The sequence below is a fragment of the Pan paniscus genome, chromosome 15 (assembly GCF_029289425.2).
Source record: "Pan paniscus chromosome 15, NHGRI_mPanPan1-v2.0_pri, whole genome shotgun sequence".
NCBI lineage: Eukaryota > Metazoa > Chordata > Mammalia > Primates > Hominidae > Pan > Pan paniscus.
Window position 1 is genome coordinate 89,324,899 of NC_073264.2, and position 18,272 is coordinate 89,343,170.

An 18,272-nucleotide genomic window follows, 5' to 3' on the forward strand; every position below is an offset into this window, starting at 1 on the left:
TGCTACCTTCTGCCCTAGTACTTCTGCCACCTGGACACCCATCCCTAATTGGCTAGTAAATAAGGTGGCTCAGGGAGACACATGTGGTGGGCAACCCCAAGAAGCCTGAGATTTGGAGATGGTGACTTAAAGAGAGGGGGACGGCATCCTGCAGGAGAGGTTAAAATGTGGAGTTGGACAGGCCTGGCTTCCAGCTCTCTTTTATCAATTGCATGGCCTCATTCCCCCAACATACACTTGAGTGACCATATATAGCTCACCTGAGACAAGGAAATGCACCTCACTCAGTCCTGGGCACAGCAGATGTTCAGCAGGCCTTCTGCCCTCCCTGCCTTTCTGGTTTTCTATCCTGGCAGGGTGACCAACTTGTTCCAGTTTGCCTGAGGCTGTCCCAGTTTTAAAACAGAGTCCTGTGTCCTAGGAACTCCCTCAGTCCTGGGAAAACTGGGATGGGTGGCCACCCTATCTGGGCCATGCTATGGTCATGTGCTGTGGGGCTTTCCCTGGTTTAAGAAGATGCTCCAGGGCACCTGGTAACCCACTTCCCCCAGTCAGGGTGCAGGAAGACGGCCTATTCTGCCAAAGCCCACAGAACAGGCCTCCTTAGAGTGGAGTTTTGCCTGAGGATCAGCACCAAATTTCTTGGCTCTTAATGAACAGGGCAGACAGTATAAGTCCCATGCTTCCCTCTGCAAATGAGGAACTCAAATTTGTGCATCCAGGAAAGTCAATATTCATGTTGTTCCCTTCTCTTTTGTTATAGCTGATTTTCAGCAGGTCAGTTAGCTGTCTGGGGAACCGGTCTGGAAATTGCATTGCTTACTTTCCTGGCTTACTTATATAAACCAGGAAAATTAGCATATGGGCCCAGGAAACTGATGTGCGAAATCTCTCCATTCAGCACCTTTCTCCTGGGGCCTTTTATACAGAATGAAGCAAACAGAGGCTAGCCCTCTATTTCTTTGGTTTTTCTTATCTCCCTTCCTTTCTTTTAGCTCTTTTTTTTCTCCTTCCTTGGCCTTCCTCCTTTCTTTTCCTCTCTTCCTAAGAGAGCTACATGAATATTTATTTCTTAATCACAATATCTATCTTTCCTTCACATGTCTTCCTTTACTTCCCTTCATGTAAAGTTACACGCACGGCCCTTCCTCAGGGATGTATATTTGTCTCTACGGATGCAACAACCAAGAGGGGATATAAGTGAAAAAGGCCCATTGGGCTCACTTCCCCGTAGCTGGTCAATGTTCGATGATTTCAGTTTCTTACTGAATCAGGAAAGATTCTTGGCGTTCAACTGCCTTTCTGCACAGACCCTGAGACCGGAAGGACAGGCTGCACACCCCCCTACACACACTCAGCCATAGTCTACCTCTCCTATTTCTTTTCATTTTCATTTTTTTAAAATCAGCTGTTGTTTACTAGTTTTTCCAGGATTTATGGGCTGGTAAACGAATCACCATATTTTCTCACCTGCCAAAAAAAGAATCCAGAAATAACTGTATTCTATTCTCCTTAGCTTTGAAGGAATGATTCAACATGAGGAAGCCTATGACCCGCCCCCCGCTTCCCCCGCAAAACCGAGCCAGAAACACTCCAGTCCACAGGACAGAGACAGGCAATTCTGGACACAAGCTCATCTGTTCTCAGGAACATTCATAGGGTTAGGAAGGGGTCCTACCTCTTCTTTTGTCTTTTTGGACAGAACCCGTAGCCAATCTCCGATCATACTGAGGACAGCTGCAAAGTAGGCAAGGCCAACAAGGATCCAAAACCACACTAGGGGCTTATACCACTCCCGATAATTGATGCCAGCGTTTCCCCCTGAAAACAACCAAATGTTACTTTAACCATGATCTAGCATATGGTCTTTGCAGAGAACACATATTCCATTCCATGTAGTGAAGACGTCATCCATCATTGTTTAACACTCAGCTGTTAGGTTTGTTGTGTACAAGGTGGACCGGGGTTAGAGGGCAAGGGGGGTACCCATCCCTTACCCAAAAAAGCCTAACTTGAGGCTTTACTTCCCTTGATTCTTGACCACTAACCTTAATACCAGAAATAAAAAACGCCAGTGGCCAACTTGACCTACTAATGCTTGACCTGAGCATTGAGGATGAATAACTCTGAACTACAGGACAACAGATCAGGCCTGGTTGTCATTGTTTTTTCTTAAACTTCTCTAAATTTATTTTAATAAAAATCAAATATAATCATATCACCCCCTATGGTTTGGAATTCTTGGAACCATTTCCATCTTAAGCACCCATACATTTACTAAGAGACAAGTGGATGTGTGAAAGTAAAATTAGCTTTAATGGCATTACTGGGACTTTGATGCAAGCAATAGTGATTTAATGCTAACTGAGGAATGGTGTTTACATAGTGCTACTCCAAAGGGTCAATTAGGCTGAGTAATTAGAGTCACCATCAACTAGAACTAAAAGGGACCTTTGAAGCCAATCCCTTTATTTTATAAATAAGGATTACAGTAAAAATCCATCAAACCAAATTGGCCAGTTGCCTGATTGCATTGACTGGCTGTTCCATTGAAAGGACCAGTCATTTATTCTGAATAATTAGCCTATTTATTCTAACCTTCCTACAGACACTGCTGGAGGCAGCCATGCAAAACAGGTTGCAAGCCCAACCCACCGTCCTAAAGAAGTGAGGAAGCTCCTGGAAATAACGGACATCAGCCTCAATCTCTCTCTGGGAAACACTGTTGCCTAACGAAGCAGGCAGTGGCCGTTTCTAAGACGACAGATACTAGCAATGGATTGGTAACTATCGTATTAGGTGATGAGTGATTACAGACTTTCCCACCGGACCAAGGTTGTAACCACATCTAGCGCCACTGAGTCTTACGGCAAAGGCAGCTGGGCAAGAAATGTGACCTGTGGCTCCTCTCGACAAGCTCAAACCCAATCAGCAACACAGCGCAGCAGACCATGAGGCTCGACAGCTGCTGCCACTTCTTAACGTTAGAATTCCAACTTCTCTGTGCCAAGCCCCCTTCGGTTTGGTCCAGCTGCTTTTGGTTTTTCCTTTCAGACAACTCTCTCCTGCATCATTAGAGCTGTAGGATACGATCTGAGTGCCCGCACTAGTAAGTGGTTTTTCAGGTTCATTTCGTTTCTGTGCTACGCCAGAGAAATCTGTAGCTTTCTCCTGTGGGCTATCTGGGAGTAAATATTTACCTTTGCAAGTCACTATCACCCAGCAAAGATGGTCACTAGGGTGCGCTAGTGAACAAGGAACAATGAAGCAGGCAGTCAACACCCTTCTAAGTATCCCTTTATGAGCTGCTTATCTGGATTCGGAGTTCTGTGTGTGCTCCCAGACAGAGTTGCGAAATATTGTAAGGCTGTCCTAAAGTGAGTCAGCTGCAAAATAAATCAGCAATCAATCCTGCAGGATCAATGATCTGATTACATTTCTAGTAGAGTTCATACTATGTCGAATCACAGCAAACCATCAACTCTTGTTAATGTATCGTTTTCCAATGATTGGGCAACCTTCCCTATCACTCGTAGACTGTTACCAAAAGATAGAGATAAACTTCCAGTCTTTTCAGGCATGCATTCTCCAGATTGGTCTGTGTAAGCTCGGAAAACTGGAGCTTGGAAGGGGTCTGGCCTAACTGCAGTCAGCACTGTGACTTTTAAGAGACCGTGGTCTACAGAAACCTCAGGACAAAGGAAATATGGCTCTGTAATCACTGACAAGGGCAGTAAAACTGTGGATGCCTGGGACTGTGTAGGTTGTGCCCTTACTAGGTAAGTAAAGATAAGGTAAAGTGCTAGTTTGTACTAAGTGCTCAGTCCATGGTAGATAACAAATAATAAAAGCATCACTTTAAAAATCTCACTCCCAGGCCTCTGCTATTTGTGCCTCAGATTAACAGACTGAACTGAGCCATTGGTTAGAGATCTGTGTCTGTCACAGGTATCTTATAATAGACAGTCCTCAGGACAGCCCAGTGCTATCCCAGAGAGCTCTAAAGCACCACCCACTGCAGGTTATGCTTTGGATACTTAAAGATGTTTGTGAAATAGTTCAAAATTCCAGCTGCCACTCCATGTGTTTGCCTTAGATTGGAAACACCACCGAGTTTTCCCATGGACCGGCTACGGATGATGCCAAGGGATTAACTGGAATACATCTATAACTGTTCCTCTTACTTTTCTCAGTTTCTCTGTGCAGTCTCTCTTCGGAGCTTGAGGCCACTAACTAGACATCCATGGTTGAGCACTGTGCGTAAGGGGAAAATGGGTAGAGTTCCAGGCTCCAGGCTTTCTGTAAATGATTTTCAGTCACACTGACTAAAAATCAATTTTTAGTTAAAAGCTAAAAAAAACTAAATTTAGTCACTTTGCAATTCTTAGTCCTTAACCAATAAAAAGGAAGGGGGAAAAAAAACCCTATTATTTCTACAAAGTGGAATTCAGTCTTTGTCTGCCCAATTGGAAGAGCTACAAAACCACTCTGCCAGTTATTTGTATTATAAAATTAACAGGGAGGCACGCGTGCCCCTATTGATGAGCCTTCAGCAATCTCTTCCAGAATTTCCTGTTTGCCAGACTCCCAGAGACCAGAACCCATCCTCCTGATGTGCACAGTATTCCATGGAGAAATCAAGACACTGCTGGGATCACACGCCAAACAAGAACGGTCTGGCCAGGTGCAGTGGCTCACACCTGTAATCCCAGCACTTTGGCAGGCCGATCACATGAGCCCAACAGATCAAGACCAGCTTGGGCAACATGGCTAAATCCCATCTCTACGAAAAATACAAAAAATGAAAATAAAAAATAGCCAGGCATGGTGGCACACGTCTGTAGTCCCAGCTACTCAGGAGGCTGAGGTGGGAGGATCACTTGAGCCCCAGAGGTCCGAGGCTGCAGTGAGCCATGATCACACCACTGCACTCCAGCCTGGGCAACAGAGCGAGACCCTGTTCAAAACAAACAAACAACAACAAAAAAAAAACAAAAAAAAAAACCAGTCTGCTTAGGGCTCAGGTCAGGCTGCCACTTCACCAGGAACTGGTAAAGGACACACACACACACACGCACGCACACACACACACACTCCATCCAGACATTTCAAACTTGTGACAGATGAGTTGTTTGATCAAAGTGTTCACTTCTTGTAGTAGAAACTGATCACTTGTCTGAACATCTAGAACTATCCTATTAGAAAAAGAGAAGGATGGCCTCTTCCTTCTATCCGTACCTTTCTACCACACTTTTGGGAAACTGGTGCACATATGAAACTAAATCTCATTTCATTTGCAATTTCCCTGGCCCTAGATGAAATTGATGGTGATTTTTTTTTCACTTCCTTAAACATAGCTCATCCACATTTATTTTTACAAGGAAGGCTATTGCTTGTATATACACTCCCGCATAATCCACGAGCTTATATTCCCTCTGGGCAGTTCTCAGCTCCCCATAGTCACCAAAGTCCTCAGCTTTGTATCTGGGCATGTGCAGGACAACGTTTGCAGAGACAATGGCTCTCACCTGGGAGTCAGGAAGCTGAACCTGCAGGTCACTGCAGACCAAATTCTATGTTAATCTCATCTGAGTTTCCTATGTGCCACTTCCTAGCACAGCCTTTATCATTGGATTAGAGAGGTTTAATTCAATTCAGAAGTCCAAGATTTAATGAGAAATTCACTTTAGTCTTGCATAATTTGTGTGACGATAAGGGAAATAAGCATCCTGAGAAGGAAAGGGTTGGCTTTCTTTTCATAGCAGAAAAAACCTATGGTGTTTATATTACATAGGACTAGGGATTTGAAATGAGCCTCTTCACAGCAGTAGTGACACTGAGTCATCTTCATTTGCTTCTCCCGCAACATCTTTTATCGATTGCGAAAAGCACAGCCAACAGATTATTTTTCCCGCCAGAGCCCCAGTGCCTGGCCTGCCCAGGGTGCTTACCTGCCACAAAATCACCAAAGCCCACCGTGGTCAGAGTGACCACCACAAAGTAAATGGACTCCAAGGCCGTCCAGCCCTCGATGTACTTAAAGATGACAGCAGGGATCGTCACAAACACAATGCAGCCGGCCAAGATGAACAGGATGGTTGAGATGACCCGGATCTTGGTCTGACTCACTTGCTTTTTCTAGGAAGAGCAGAGGAGAAAGATAGGCAAGTCAGCGGCATCACCCTGGATTCAGGATATAGATGCACAGAAAACGGTACTGTGTCAGTGACTTTTAACCTTTCTCTGGTCATTGGCTGCTTGGAGGAAATTTGATGAACGCTGTGAACTCTTTCCTAGAAAAGTGCATTCAGAATTTTTCAAGTGGTCTAGGAGGTTCTCAGGCTCCCTGAAGCCTGTTCGTGGACACCAGGTCAAACAAACAAAAAAATCCTGCTTAGCCAATGCTTTGAATGTTTCTTGCATGGTTCCATGACTGCAGCCCAAATGCTGATTCTGACTTCTCACTGGTGCAAATATAATGATTTCCCAAAAATGCTACCATTTGTCATGTAGTATTACTGATCCACCATTCGTGAGAATGAGTTTGGAGCTCTTTCCACAATGGTGGTGATGGATTTGCACCGTTTCCCTTGTGTCAAACAGAATATGCTGGGAAAAAGAATTATCTGAGTCAGGCCAAAATGTTTGGATGAAACAGAAAACACAGTCATCCCCATCTTCACCTGTGACTGACTCTAGCCAAGTATTTGTGTGTTTCTTCACCCCCACATTTTCCCTGCTGAGGCTGTACATTTATAACACACTTTTGTTTTAAAACACACCTGTCTGAGCTGGTGCTGTGATCATCATGTGTGTTGACTGTATCACTCACAAGAGACAGGATAGGAGTTAGCATAACAGGGTCCCCGTCTAAATGGGTAGTAGGACGACAATTAGATGGACTTAATGATCTGTGGTGAAATCTCCTTTGGGGCTTTGAAATTTTTATACATCTCTGCAAACAAATCTCATCTCATGCCAGCTCCTGAAGGAGTCAGTTGTTGGGTCATTAAGAAAAAAGCACCTAGAATGGGAATTAGACTGATAGTGGGGCAAAGGAATCATACCAGTGGAGTCCAGGAGCAGGACTGGTAGCATCGGTCGTATTCTCTTTGGATGTGCTGAAGGCGACACTGGAATTGACTCTAAGCTGAAAAATCCTCGCAATTCTCAGAATTGGTGCTGGAGACTGTCATCAGGAGGCCCTGGTATCATATACTAGCATAAATATATGAACGATGTGTTTAACACCAGAATGTATGGCCTTTCTACATTGCCTAGATGAATTTTCTGCAAACGTACACCACATTTGGGGCAATCAATATAGGAAATCCGTACCATGAGACCTGCATCCTCTTCATCGCACCAAGCACAGAGAGACCTTTGCTTTATATACTTCATTTTACACATGCAAAACAGAAGCCAAGAGGGGTTAAGGGACTTGCATAAAATGATGCCACTAATTAGCCGAGATTAGAATTCTGATGTAATTAATTCTCAGTCCAGTGCTTAACAACGGAAACAGCTTTTCAAGTAATTCAACAATTCACCAACCCAAAGAAAGTTGTCAAACAAAGTCGTCTGCATCTAACAGAAGAAATCAGACTAACTCCTGCTGAAAATGGGCAGTCCTCTGTCCCTTCTGTGAAGGAAGACTGAGAATAAAAAATGGTCACTGGGTGATCTGTCCAGGAAAAGCTAAAGAAATGCCATCCTTCCTTGTAAAAAGGAGGTATTTTCTAACTCCTAAGAAGGCATCTGGTATATAAAATGGGAACAGGGAAAAATAATTTGATCTATGCTTTGATATAGAAACCCTCCTAATCTTCTCAGAGAAGCCATCTGAAAAAAAAATTACAATTTATTGATATTGTTGAAACTATATATGAAAATATTGACTTTTTCACACATGAAAGTGTCAAAACAAGATAAATTACCTGAAAACTGCAGGGAAAGTTTTGTCCATTTCATAAATTTCCATGTTGGATATTACAGGAGGATTTTGTGAAGGCAGGTAAGCCCCTCTGAGAATCCAGGAATTTACTTTAATTAGCCTAGTTTTGTTTGCAGAAATGTATGAAAAGTTCAAAGCCCAAAAGGAGATTTCGCCATAGATCATTAAGTCAATCTAATTGCTGGCAATGGGAGTACCATTCCTCCTCAAATATTCCTCCTCAAATGCATAGTGAAGTTACAGTGAATTAAATGTTTGTGAGATGCTTGTTAAGTCATAAATTAAGATGTGAATGTAACTGCAATCTAAATGAGGTTGAGGTTGGCAAAAGAGGACTGCAAGTACGTAGGAAGCTGGAGACGTTCCTGGACTTCAGGAGATGGGCAGGAGGGAAGATGGGGAAGGACAGGGGTGGATTTGTTTGATGGCAGACAAGGAGGTGTATAACAAAGGCTAGATCGTGGCATCTTAATTGCATCATCTACTGGAGACTTTATCAGCAAGGTAAACATTTCACCACTACTCATTGCCCTGGCTAACAAGTGTGTTCCTGGGCTGCTTCTCCTAGACATCCAAGGGTAACGCTCAGAGAATGTTTGGAGCATTTAATTATCAGGGTATTTTAGGGACTTAAGAAATGCGCGTCTTGCATGTGTATGTGTGTGTAGGTGTATGAAAATATGTGTATACCCATACTTTGCTATAAAAAGAAGTGCTGTGGGCATAAGGTTTTAGCAATATCTGTTATTCTAGATACCCATGTTTTTGTTGCCCTCTAGGTATTTTTTTAAAAAAAAAGTTGCCTTAATTGAACATTTTAAACTGCAGCTTTCACAATGGAATCACAAACCATCTCATGTGCCGTGTGGTGATCTTCAGTTTTCTTATCCCCATTAGCCCTGTAACTGTTCACTGCTGCTGAAAAACCATAGTAGTGTTTAAGAGCACAGAGTCTAGGGAAAGACTGCCTGAGACACATCCCAACCCCACTGCTAAATAGCTGAGTGACCTTAGGCAAGTTTCTCAACCTCTCTGTGCATTAGTTTTTTTCCTCTATAAAATGGAGATAAGAAATCCCACCTTATTGGATTGTTTGGAAGATTAAACAAGTGTGCAAACACTTAGCACAGTGCCTGGTTAATATTCAATGCTTGTTAACAGGCCATTTTAATGTAAATGCTCAAATTTTTCCTTAGACGTAGACAGTCCCAGGTTTAATGCTTCTCTTTGCCATTGAGGAATGTTCCCTCATATGTGGCTTAAGATAATCTCTGTTTAGCTTCAGGAGGTCGCTGCTGGTTGTCCTTTCCTGGATATATTGTATACCTCATTGTCAATGACAAAAAACGTCCTCATTCTCCTTTGGTTCCTCTTGCCAACTCTGGTTTGAGCTCCCAGACAGTCTCAGCTCACAATCTTGGAAGCTTTTTTATTTGCCTTCCAATTAATTCCACCCTACTTCCAAAACCCCAGGCTCAGCCACCTCCCCGTCCCATTTTTCATCATCCTTCAGAAACTGCCAAGAATTGCAGATAACGTTTGCAATGTCAGGAACCAGCTGCAGAGGGATTCTGAGAGGCACAAACCTCACTCTCCCTGCCTCCCTGCCACATCCCCCTGCCACTTACAGAATGGAGCTGTGTTTCCACGGTGGGGTTGCTAGGCAAAATTGCATTGCTTACTTACCAGTAAGCAGAGCCGCTAGCAGAAAGCTCTGTGAGAGCCCAGATCTAACTGAGCTAATGTGTCCTTAGGCTAACAAAACTGCTATCAGGGAAGAGATGGCCTGATATGATATTTGGGTAGAACTGATAGGATGGTCGTGTACTTCTGTCTAAATCGTGTTTTCACACTTTGTTGATTGGTTAGACTAGAGCGCATGTTCTTCCCTTCTCTTTACACAAACAGTATTTTGCAAAACTATTTCCCGTATCTGATTGATACAAACTATAGGAATTTTTTAAGTACTCAAAACCCATCTCCTGTAGAGTTCATTTAGTTGTTAAAATTATATGTGCAATTGTTCCAAACACCAAGTAAGCTTCGTAAACAGGAGGAGAGGGAGCCAGTTCTAGGAGCTCTCTTTTGAGAGAGGGATGTATGGACTGACAATTCGGGAAGTGTTTACTTGTTTCAGGCCTCAGAGGGCTAAGCCACATGTCCAATTCTCATTAAGCATAATTCTCTGCCTGTTTTTGTTTACTTCCACAATGTTATTTTGGAGAGCATGTATATTTCCATTCATTTGTGGGCTATTTTTTCGTTTAATTTTTACCCCCTCTTTAATCCCCATTGTTTGCATCTTTATGTAATTTCTTACAATTCTGAGATTAACAATTCAGATTGTTTTGTCTGGCTGGGAAATTATTTATTCATTGTGATTTCTAGCCAGGATGTCGGGGATTTTACTCAAGAATAAAGACACTGCGGTAAAAATCCTAAGACAGAAGCTAAACATGCAGAGCTCAGTTTACGGCTTGGTTTGGTTTGTTGAAATGCAAACACATCACCATAGTAATACATCTGAACTGAGGATAATTTCTCAAAATGGAAAGACGATGGGAACTGCCTAGTAAGAGGACTGACTTCATTTTCTTATAACATGTTTTCTTCCAAGATTTATTTTAGAAGGTTCACTTATAACTAATAATTTCAACATCACAATGAATGGCCTTGTGGCACTAGCAATTCTATAAACTATGAGTAGAGCTTTTAAACACTCTCTGCCTAAAATCTCCATGGCAGAGATGCTGTAAGCACATATCAGTGAGAATAGTGAAGTGGAACCTTCAAGAAGCCTACTGAAAAAGTCCCACTCAAAAGCTGAATACACAAATGGATCATATATACACAAACAGAAAAAAGTTTATATCCAGCTTCTGACTCTGAGTCATGTTGCAAGACACCTATGACAGACTGGCCAGTTCAATACTTTGCTGGTTTCACTATGCAAAGTTCTTGAAAAAGATGTTGGTATATATGGGTAAATTGTTTTTATCACTAGACTACCAATGTAGGTGCATCTGGGATGGAAAAAAATAAAATTCACAAATAATAAAAACTCAGGCCAGGCATGCTGGCTCACACCTGTAATCCCAGCTCTTCAGGAGGCTGAGGTCAGGAGTTCAAGACCTGCCTGGCCAACATGGGGAAACCCCAATTCTACTAAAAAACACAAAAATTAGCTGGGCATGGTGGCAGATGTCTGTAATCCCAGCTACTTAGGAGACTGAGGCAGGGAGAATCACTTGAACCCGGGAGGCAGAGGTTGCAGCGAGCCAAGACTGCGCCACTGCACTCCAGCCTGGGCAACAGAGAGAGACTCCGACTAAAAAAAAAAAAAAAAAAAAAAAAAAAAAAAAATCAACTGTTCCACTGCAGGAATACTTTAATTAAAATTTTCAAAAGTTTTCTATTCTAAAAAACTGGTTGCTGTTAACATTTGAAGATAATACGCTATTGGAACACAAGATTTGGCATTTAATTCATTCTGCACATAATTATTTAAAACCTTAAATGTCAGGGACCATTCTAGTTGCAAGGGACATGGCAGTTCGAGGGAAGGAGGGAGGGAAGGAAGGAAGAAACAGAAGGAAGGAAGGAGGGAAGGGAGAGAGAGAGAGAGAGAGAGAAGAAAGGGGAAAAAAGAAAAGAAAAAGTTCCTTCCTCTTGCACACAAAGTCCAGCAGGAAGATCTGAGCCTTTGTCTGAAAAAGTCTTTGTGGCACTGTCCATGGTGCCCCACCCTGGTAGATATTGAAGGCAAAGCTTAGTACCTAATGACACCTAGGTGACCAAATATATCACCTGGGAGAGAAGAAAGGAAAGAATAACATTCTTGTAGCTCTGGCATGTGGAATATAAAAGCATGCCAACTGTAATGGACGACCTTTAAATCTTTGTCAGTCAGGCATTCAGAAGGTAGGTCTCAGAGGCAGGAAAACTCATAAGCGATCACACCACATGTAGAAAACATCCAGACAAATCCTTAACTGAAGAAGGGTCCTTCTCCTTTGGTTGAAGGGTGAAAGAAAGCCCATGGAAAGGTAAGGAGAATGGGACACCTGCTGATGAGCCACATCAACTGAGTAACTCCTGACAATCCCAAAAGATGCCCCTCCCAGCTGCTCACCTATCCAAATTCTAAATTTATCCTACTCAAATTTCAGCAGCATGATGAACAATGCCTCCATCTCAAATGGCCTCTCCACCATCATAAACAGAAGCATACAATAATACTACAGTAACAATGCTACAGACAGCTAAAAGGTAGACTCACTCTTCTTCCACTGGCTAACAAGGTGTAAGGTCACAGTTCCCTGGCTAAGCAGTGCACAGGAGTGAAGGCACAAGACCACTCTAATAGGATAAATGCTCATTTTCCGCCCCAGTGCTTTCCTTGTATAGGGAGCTCCACCTGCTGTAATACACATGGCCACTCAACTCTTATTCTGACCCAGGAACTGTTAACCCAGCCCCTTCCTCTCCCCTTCCTTTTGGGAGTTACCCCTTGTGATCTCCTATCTAATTCTGAGGTTGTATTAGGAAACTCATCTTTCCACAGATATAAACCATATTCTTCAGTATAAAGGGAATATAGTAATGTTAGGCTTTAATTTATCATCTCCTTTGTCTTATTTTATTTTATTTTATTTTATTTTTTTGAGGCAGAGTCTCACTTTGTCGCCCAGGCTGGAGTGCAGTGGCGCAAACTCAGCTCACTGCAACTTCCGCCTCCCAGGTTCAAGCGATTCTCCTGCCTCAGCCTCCCAAGTAGCTGAGATTACAGGAGCGCACCACCACGCCCGGCTAATGATTGTATTTTTAGTAGAGATGGGGTTTCGCCATGTTGGCCATGCTGGTCTTGAACTCCTGACCTCAAGTGATCCACCCGTCTCGGTCTGCCAAAGTGCTGGGATTACAGGCGTGAGCCACCGTGCCCGGCCCATGATTTTTTTTATTTTAGCAGAAAGCTCAGTGATTATTCCATTATGAAGGGGGAAAGAGGTGAAATCCTCTGGTGTTCAGCAAGCTCTCCTCAAGGGAAGGTGAGTTCCCTTCTTTAGCTTGTGAATGTTCACCCGGAAGGAAGACATGTTGTAAAAGCAGAAAAGTAGGGTGAGATTACAGTGGGTTTCCTGCTAAGGCTGCTCTGCTAAAAGAAGAGTGGATTGGGACAGCCATTAAGGAACCCTGAGCCCTGGCTAGAGCTGTCTGGGAAGGACAAGAACCTGGAAAAGCAGCCAGGGCAAGGGGAGAGCAGTGTTAGGGTTCTCATGTAGCCATAAAACAGACTAGGTCAGTAAAACACCCCTTGCCTCGCTGGCTCCTCTGGGAACACTTTACTCTTTCTTGTCCTTCCCACCCATCTCTTAGCTATGCAGCTGTTCCCCGGAACCAGTATCCAAGAGTACCCAGAACACGTAAAAGAGAAGAAAGTTGTCATATGATCCCTATCCCCACTCCCATGAGTAGCCCAGAGGCTACTAGACAGAAGAACTATCTATAGGCCCAGGAATAAAGGTAAATGACAAACAGGTATGCATTTTCTGTGACCTTATTTATCTTGCCTATTAGAAGATTTGAAGACAGCCTTCAAGGTCAGATAGATTTAGGTCAACACCTTTACAAATACCTGGGTATTGCTGGATAAGCAGTAAACAACCCCCTTCCCAATAGACAGTTTCTTTCTTTCTTTCTCTCTTTTTTCCTTCTTTCTTTCTCTCTTTCTTTCTTCTTCCTTTCTTTCTTCCTTTCTTTCTCTTTCTTTCCATATTTATCTTTCTTTCTTTCCTTCCTTCTTTCCTTCTTTCCTTCCTTCCTTCCTTCTTTTTTTAGACAAATACTTTTAATGTAAGCACCTAGGGATGCTTGTCCACATAAAACTATAAATAATAATAAAATAAGCATTAAGAAATCTTACAGAGAAAGGTGTGTGAACTAGAAGAGAAAAAGGCAACAAGAAGCAAACAAAATTAGAAAATCTTTAAGAAGGATAATTTAAGAGCATAATTGAGAAAAAAATTGGGGTATAGAAAGAAGAGATAGAACAATAGTTTGAGGGATCTAGAATTTTTCTGGAGGCATACAAGAAGGCTTCCCAGCTACGCGTGTACCTAATTGTTTCAGAGATAAAAAGAAAATGGAGAGAAGGGAGAAAGGGATATGCATGAACTTTCTAGTTAGACTAGGAACGAGAAGTTAGATAAGAAGGAAATACAGCTTTATAGAAAGTCATGCAGAAATAAACCCTACACTGGAAAGGCCTGCATTGAGGGAACTGGACAGAAACACCTAAAATGAGAAAATTCCTTTAGCATATTTTTCAAGCTATGAATGTAGCTGAACTCTATAACTTTTCTATTCCTTTTTACAATGAGTATTTATCATGTACCTACTCTCTGTCAGATATTGAGCTAACTTCACCGGTGAGTAAAACAAAACGGCCCCCAGTCTCACAGAGCTAGTAGGAGTTGAGACAAGCATTAAATAGTCATGCAAGGAAATAATTAATCACAGCTTGTGATAAATCGGACGTGTTGTGAAGGGGAAAGAATCCACAGAGTGAGAGAGTGTAAAAGGGACCTCATGACACTGTGGAACTGTTTGCCTACCACAGTCTCCATATTTACTGCTCATACCTCAAGATTCCCTCTTCATAGTAAAGGGAGTTGTTGCAAATGATCCAAAACAGGGGATTAGTGATGGAGAGAAACAACCCTGCAAGGAGGCTAGGGAGGTGCCAATGAACTTGGACTTCACATACATTGGCTGTTTTCTACTCCTGACAAAGTTTCCACTGGAGGCCTCATGGCAGAATCAGGGCAAGTACCTTGACATCCTAGGGGACGTGATCTCATCTAAGTTTTATACAAATGCCTCCAGGAAATGCCAGGCTCCAATTGTGTGTTGTGGACAAATAAATGCATACATGATTCATTTCCTTATTCATCTATCACTTATTTATGATTATTAAAGAGGAGCACTGCTCCTTCATTTGATTAGAATGGATTTGCTTAGAAGGACTACACTGGGCCGGGCACAGTGGCTCACGCCTGTAATCCCAGCACTTTGGGAGGCCGAGAGGTAGGTGGATCACTTGAGGTCAGGAGTTCGAGACCAGCCTGGCCAATATGGTGAAACCCTGTCTCTACTAAAAACACAAAAATCAGCCAGGTGTGGTGGCGGGTACCTGTAATCCCAGCTACTTGGGAGGCTGAGGCAGGGGAATCGCTTGAACCCAGGAGGCAGAACTTGCAGTGAGCCGAGATCATGTAACTGCACTCCAGCCTGGGCAACAAAGTGAGACTCTGTCTCAAAAAAGAAAAAAAAAAAAATAGAAGGCTACCCTGAAGCCTATTTTGATTGCTGAACATGCACAATAAATGTCCTGGCTTTTAATTGGTACATTTTTTCCTCTTAAAAGAATTAAGTTATATGCAAACTCTTTCATGGAGCTAAATGTAATGAATAAAGTAGACTATTACCTTTCATGAAGAGACTGGGCTGTTTAGCTATGCAAATGAAAGCAGATGTAGGCATCCCAAGGCTGTGACTCCAGGGACACATGCTCCATAAGATAAAGTAGTCAACAGTGCCCCACCCTTTGGTAGGGTTTCATCTCTGTAGATACTATTTCCTTTACAAGAGTATTCACTTTAAAATGCAGTTCTAGATTCCATTGCTCCTGCAAAGTGTTTAGTAGAGAAATGCATGAACAGTTTGAACAGTTCTTCTCAGAGGACCAGAAACTGAGAATCTAAAAGCAACAAAAGAAGATCTCCAGGCCTCCTGATGTTCACCCCATGTTAGGAGAAAGATTAGAAAATGGAATTGGACCAACCCTGGTGATGCTCAGCCTGTGGTGTATGGTAAATGATTATCAATGATACTGCCATAGGCAACCCAAGCCACTCCACTATCATGCTGTGATCAAACAGAGCTAATGTGATCACAGGGCATGTCCACGTCAGAGGATCCTTGTCATTCTTTTTGTCCACCAATAATTTGAACATCCTTCTTTAGTTTGGTGAAAGACAGAGACCTCCTCCCAGTACAGAAGCTGCAATGTACCACCTACTGACTTTCCCAGCCTCTCCTGCTATGAGGAGACAAGCATGTGACCCAGGCTTTCCCAGCCATAAAGACATAATTCAGACTTTGAACCACACCCATGCAGATGTAACAGGGTTAAACCTTGAAGTAGTCATCTGAGAGTCCTCTGTCCTCCATCCTCCTCTTTCGTCTCACTGGCACCCGCCACTCCCCAGACCATTCTGAAAAGAGATGTGGAGATTCTCAGAGGCAGACTTGAAGAACCACTTTCTCCTCTCCCAGACAGTAGGCAAGACCAGGTTAGGAACACAGATAGAGAGAAGGCGGAATGGCCACTCAGCCTGGAGCAAAAGTACAGTGGAAGGGACGAGATCTTCCTAGAGTCTTCCGGTTGTGGGGGGTGGGTGGTGGGAAGCAAAATGTCCAGTCTGGAGGCCAAGAGGAAGAGATTAGATGCAGAGCTTTCTGCTGGTGATTCACCACCTGTGCACAGCCCACCTCTCAAGAGTCCTGGATCCTCCTAGGTCCTCTGACAGAGGGTGAGGGACTGGAACCCTGAGTGGGGTGGGCATGGAAGGTAAACCTTGCCCTTGATCAAGATGGAAGTGAAAGCACCAGCGGGGAGCTTCCATGGGAGGTGGGGTGGCAGGCAGGAGCAGACGTATCTTGGATGTTATATAAAGAAACAGGGACCCTGTAGAAGCCATTCCAGGGATGGTGGTACCAATGCTGGTATGCCCCACTCCAGGAGCAGTCACAAGGATGGTTCTTGCAGCAGCATCCAAGGGCCACAGCCCTGTATATGCCCGGGCAGACACAGCAGTGGCTTCCTCCAGGACCAGTTCCATGGTGTGATTTGGTCATTGTTTTTAACAAGGTACCTTCCCAGTTTGGGTTTCCAACCATCCCAAGGATTTGGTAGCTATCCAATATCCTTTTTAAAATTATTGTCATTTTTGTTTAAATTAGCCATAGTTTCTCTCATTTTGAGCTAAGCTGCCTGCCTGCAACAGCTACTCCTGGAGGTCAGGGCAAGCTGGCTTCAGCCGCCTCGAGGCAGGTCAAGGACACAGCTCAATTGGACACCCTGGAACAGGCCTGGAATTCTGGGCTCCAAGAACAGCCAGACTGTAAGCAGATGTGAGGTAACTGCTGTGGGTAATATCTCTCTGACATTCTTAAATCTTAAAAGTCTTGTTACAATGTACAGCTGGTGTCCGCTGCAGTTTGGAAGGTGTTGTATCTATTCCTGATAATCTAGTGTTATCGGGGAGAGTGGTGTCCATCTCCCTCAGCTCTATGACAGCAGGACAGTAGCACTCCCCCGTCTGAGGCAGAAGGATCTGTCACCTGCAGAAGGTGGGTAGCAAAACTGTCATGAACGATCAGTGGTTAGAGCAGAGGTCAGCAATCCAGAAGGAGCTGATGGAGTAACACAGGGAAGGCACAGGCTGTGGCCAGGACACGGTGACAACCCCTACCAGTACCAGAGGGCAGGGAAACTTGGACAGGGTAGGTAGCAGGTGGGAGGGGTACTGTGGGGCCAGTGGAGCACCAGGCATTGGGGCCAAATGTAGATGCAGAGAAAAGATTCAGAAGTACAATTATCAACGTGTTAATGGTGGATTTCTTTGGACAAAGGATATTTACAGGATTTTACTTTCTTCTTTGCATTCCCCTGCATTTTCCAAGGCCTCTACAGTGACCATGTATTCTCTTTGTAGTCTTTGTGATGAAAGAAAAAGGAAAAGGGGGAGAGGTGGGAGAGAGCGAGAGGGAGAGGGCTAAGGAGAAGAGAAGGGAAGGAGAAAACGAGCAACATGCTCAAGAACATGGCAGAGGTTCCCTTGAGAAATAACAGCACTGTGCCCTTGAAAATCATTCACTTGGTCCTTCTTCCTTTTGGAAAAGGAGGGACAACCCTTCCTTGGAGGGAAAACTAAAAGAGAAAAGGAGGAAGAGATAATCCCCATGGTAACATAAGAGGGATGGGCCTTGTCTGAGCCTTCAGGATCCCAGGAATGTTTGCCAAAGGTGGCAGTGGGAGAGCTCTAAGGACCTGGCCATGATCCAGTTCAAGAAATGCATCCTGCCTGCCACCTCATGCTGCCTCCTCCTCCTCCTCCTCCAGAATACATCAACCCACTTCTGAGGAAACTGTCAGGGACCCCTACCCCCCCATTTCCCCCAACTCCCCCTACCCCCGCTGCAGGCAGGTAATTGCTGACCCCTCTCTCTTGCTGTAGTAGCAGTTAGTTTGCAG

General features: G+C 43.6%; 1 protein-coding gene across 3 annotated transcripts in view; it reads right to left on the reverse strand.

The window, feature by feature from the left end:
* KCNK10 (potassium two pore domain channel subfamily K member 10) overlaps nucleotides 1-18,272 on the reverse strand; it is a 146,676-nt gene that overhangs the window by 6,172 nt on the left and 122,232 nt on the right. For all 3 annotated transcript variants that reach the window (XM_003832742.5, XM_034937964.3, XM_034937963.3), the window contains exons 5-6: nucleotides 5,952-6,138; nucleotides 1,679-1,821 (exon numbers count right to left, since the gene is read on the reverse strand). In XM_003832742.5, coding sequence (XP_003832790.1) covers nucleotides 1,679-1,821; nucleotides 5,952-6,138 — 330 coding nt within the window. The remainder of the gene's footprint in view (nucleotides 1-1,678; nucleotides 1,822-5,951; nucleotides 6,139-18,272) is intronic.